General features: G+C 51.1%; 1 protein-coding gene across 1 annotated transcript; it reads right to left on the reverse strand.

Moving 5' to 3' along the window:
• Nucleotides 1–1,631: 1,631 nt before the first annotated feature.
• On the reverse strand, nt 1,632–2,627 carry LOC142363247 (olfactory receptor 14J1-like). Its single transcript, XM_075436546.1, has one exon. The coding sequence runs from the start codon at nt 2,553–2,555 to the stop codon at nt 1,632–1,634; it is 924 nt and encodes a 307-aa protein (XP_075292661.1). The 5' UTR covers nt 2,556–2,627.
• Between the last annotated feature and the right edge of the window lie 824 nt (nt 2,628–3,451).

Below are 3,451 nucleotides of genomic sequence, written 5' to 3' on the forward strand. Positions count from 1 at the left end.
CCCGTGGAGAGCCTGTGCTGGAGCAGGCTTGTGGCAGGACCTGTGGCCTCATGGAAAGAAGAGCCCATGCCAGAGTGGATTTTCTGGCAGGACTTGTGACCCTATGGGGGGGCCCACGCTGGAGCAGCCTGTTTTTGAAGGACTGCACCCCATGGAAGGGACCCACACTGGAGCAGTTCGTGAAGAACTGCAGCCTGTGGGAAGGACCCACATTTCAGAAGTTCATGGAAGACTGTCTCCCATGAGAGGGTCCTCATGCTGGAGTAGGGAAGAGTGTGAGGAGTCCTCCCCCTGAGGAGGAAGGAGCGGCAGAGACAACATGTGCTGAACTGACTGCAACTCCACTCCCTGTTCCCCTGCACTGCTTGGGGGAAGGAAGTAGAGACCCTGGGAGTGAAGCTGAGCCCAGGTAGAAGGAAGGGGTGAGGGGAAGGTGCTTTTTAGATTGGTTCTTATTTCTCTTTACCTTACTCTGACTTGATTGGTAAGAAATGAAATAAATTTCACCAAGTCGAGTCTGTTTTGCCCATGACGGTAACTGCTGAGTGATCTGCCTGTCCTTATCTTGACCCATAAGGCCTTTTTTTACTTTTATCCCCCTGTCCAGCTGAGGAGAGGGATTGATAGTGTGGTTTGGTGGGCACCTGGTGCCCCTCCACATGCCCCCAGGAATAGCTGAAAGCATTTGTTCCCACTCAGGTTCTGTGCATGCTTGTGTCTCATATGCCAAGGCAAATAAAGACTTCTGACCTAGTCATTTGGTGTCCCTCCGTGGAGGGACAAACAACATCTCCAAACTTAGGTGAGAGTCCAGTGTTGGAAATGGTGGTTGTTATTGGCTGTTCGGTGATGATTGCTCTGGGACTGATTCGCCCAGGTGCTCAGCAAACACGGGCTGAGAACGTACCCTGTTCTGCTGGTCCTTCGTGCCTCTCCCAGGAAGCCCAGCTGTGATAGGACACAGCCATGTGCCCCCACCATGCACACTCACACACTTCATCTCTTCGCTGGTGTTTTCTCTCTGCTGCATTTTCTTGAGAAAAACATTAGAAGCAGACCTAAACCTTCAGGCACTGCCCTTAGGAGAACCCCTTTCCTGATGGAAATGCTGTTGTAAATATCAGCTCTGTCACAGAGGTGCCCATTGCTTGTTCCTGCCTCTGGCAAAGGACTGTCATGCCGCAGGTCTATGACCAAGCTGCCAGTGCTCTCACGCCTCTCAGTAACACAAAGGCTTGGAAGGAAAGCGTGGCAGTTGAAAGAGACCACCTTGGGAAAGACCAAGTGCTGGTGCTCCCTGGCAGCATTTGCTGTGCTGGGACTCTTCTCCCCACCACCTCTGCACGCAGGCACTGCCCCTGCAGCCCCAGAAAAGCTCTCAGACAAAAGGATCTTGGACAAATATTGACTGTGAGGTCCTGTATTTTGTTGTAAAACACAGAGCATGGCTCATCATTATGCAGTCTCTGGATGACACAAGACAGGTAGATACTAATTTAGGAATGGTATGCACAATGAAATTTCTTTATGGACAATATTGTTACAGTTTAGAAAAGCTGAAAACCAAACCAAATCAAAGAAAACCAACTACGTAAATGATATGCAGAAGAAGGTGGGCAGTTTTTTGCATCTTAAAAGTATCCAACCATTAGTTTCCACACTGCATCCTTGAGCTCCTGGTTCCTCATTCTGTAGATGAGGGGGTTCATGACAGGAGGAACCACCGAGTACAGCACTGCCACCACCAGGTCCAGGGACGGGGAGGAGATGGAGGGAGTCTTCAGGTAGGCAAATGTACCGATACTCATAAACAGAGACACCACAGCCAGGTGAGGGAGGCATGTGGAAAAGGCTTTGCATCGTCCGTGCTGAGAGGGAATGCTCATCACGGCCTTGAAGATCTGCACATAGGATAGCACAATGAAAACAAAACACCCAAAAGATAAACAGGCACTAAGCACAAGGACCCCAAGTTCCCTGAGGTAGGATTCTGAGCAGGCAAGCTTGAGGAGCTGGGGGATTTCACAGAAGAATTGCTCCACAGAATTGCCTTGGCAGAGTGGTACTGAAAATGTACTGGCCGTGTGCAGCACAGCATCAAGAATCCCACTGCCCCAGGCAGCTGCTGCCATGTGGACACAAGCTCTGCTTCCCAGGAGGGTCCCGTAGTGCAGGGGTTTGCAGATGGCAATGTAGCGGTCATAGGCCATGACCGTAAGCAGATAAAACTCTGATGAAATGAAAAAGACAAATAGAAAGACTTGGGCAGCACACCCCCAGTAGGAGATGGCCCTGGTATTCCAGAGGGAATTGGTTATCGCATTGGGCAGAGTCGTGGAGATGGAACCCAGGTCGATGAGGGAGAGGTTGAGGAGGAAGAAGTACATGGGGGTGTGGAGATGGTGGTCGCAGGCTATGGCAGTGATGATGAGTCCATTGCCCAGGAGGGCAGCCAGGTAGATGACCAGTAAGAGCCAGAAGTGCAAGAGCTGCAGCTCCCGTGTGTCTGCGAATGCCAGGAGGAGGAACTGGGTGATGGAGCTGTCGTTGGTCATTTGCTTCCTCTATGCATGAGATCCTGTTTCTAGAGGAATAATCAGTGAAGAGTTAGGGCAGACTTCTCGGAGGAAAATCAAAGCTATTCTCCTAGAATCTCACCCTGCTTCCTACACACCCCATTCCTTTTCACAAAGCCCTTCCTTCAGCTGTGTGGCTGCAGCTCTGGTTGATGCTGGCAGAGTATACCAGGAGGAGCAGGATCTCTTCCCATGGGCTGCCAAGGAGCCAGCTCTGCTCTGCAGCGGTGGGTTCATGGGCATGGTGGCACAAGGGTTCATGGCCATTGTGGGCCAAGGTCCAGACCTGGTGTGAGACTTTGCCAGAGGAATCTGCTCTTATTGCAGAAGGGATTTTCAGCATCTGCACGGCCAGTGCTAAGGAATGGGGATGGCAGAAGGCAGTCTCAGAGGTTTTGGGTTCCTACAGCTTCCCTCACGTCACCTTAGGGGTGTGTTTTGATGTCAGAAACTCTCAGCATTCCTACTGCACTTCTGGAGAAGAGAGGGAGTCTTGTGAGGTGTAAAAATTGCTTGTGGCTTAGTGCAGAAGGAGGGCAGCTGGTCTGTCCCTCTGAGTTGTTCTGAGCTGCCCTGGGCTTATTCTTCATGAGGTGGATAATGAGCACACTCCTGTGTTATCCAGGAAAACAACCAGATGCTACAGAGAAGAGAGGGATCCAGTGCAGACTGCTAAATGTCTCACCCTTTTTCAGGGTCTCAGCACCTCACTTCTAGCCAAGGACATGGCTCATTTTACCAACCCGACAGGATTTCCTCCCCTGTAGCATCTCCGAGCTTCTCCATGGGGCTTGCACATAACAAAAGGGTGTGAGAGGACAGGTTGGCATTGTGGAGGGCAGCTCACAGCTTGGAAGGACACATCAAGGAGATAG

This window comes from Opisthocomus hoazin, chromosome 15, assembly GCF_030867145.1.
Source record: "Opisthocomus hoazin isolate bOpiHoa1 chromosome 15, bOpiHoa1.hap1, whole genome shotgun sequence".
Lineage (NCBI taxonomy): Eukaryota > Metazoa > Chordata > Aves > Opisthocomiformes > Opisthocomidae > Opisthocomus > Opisthocomus hoazin.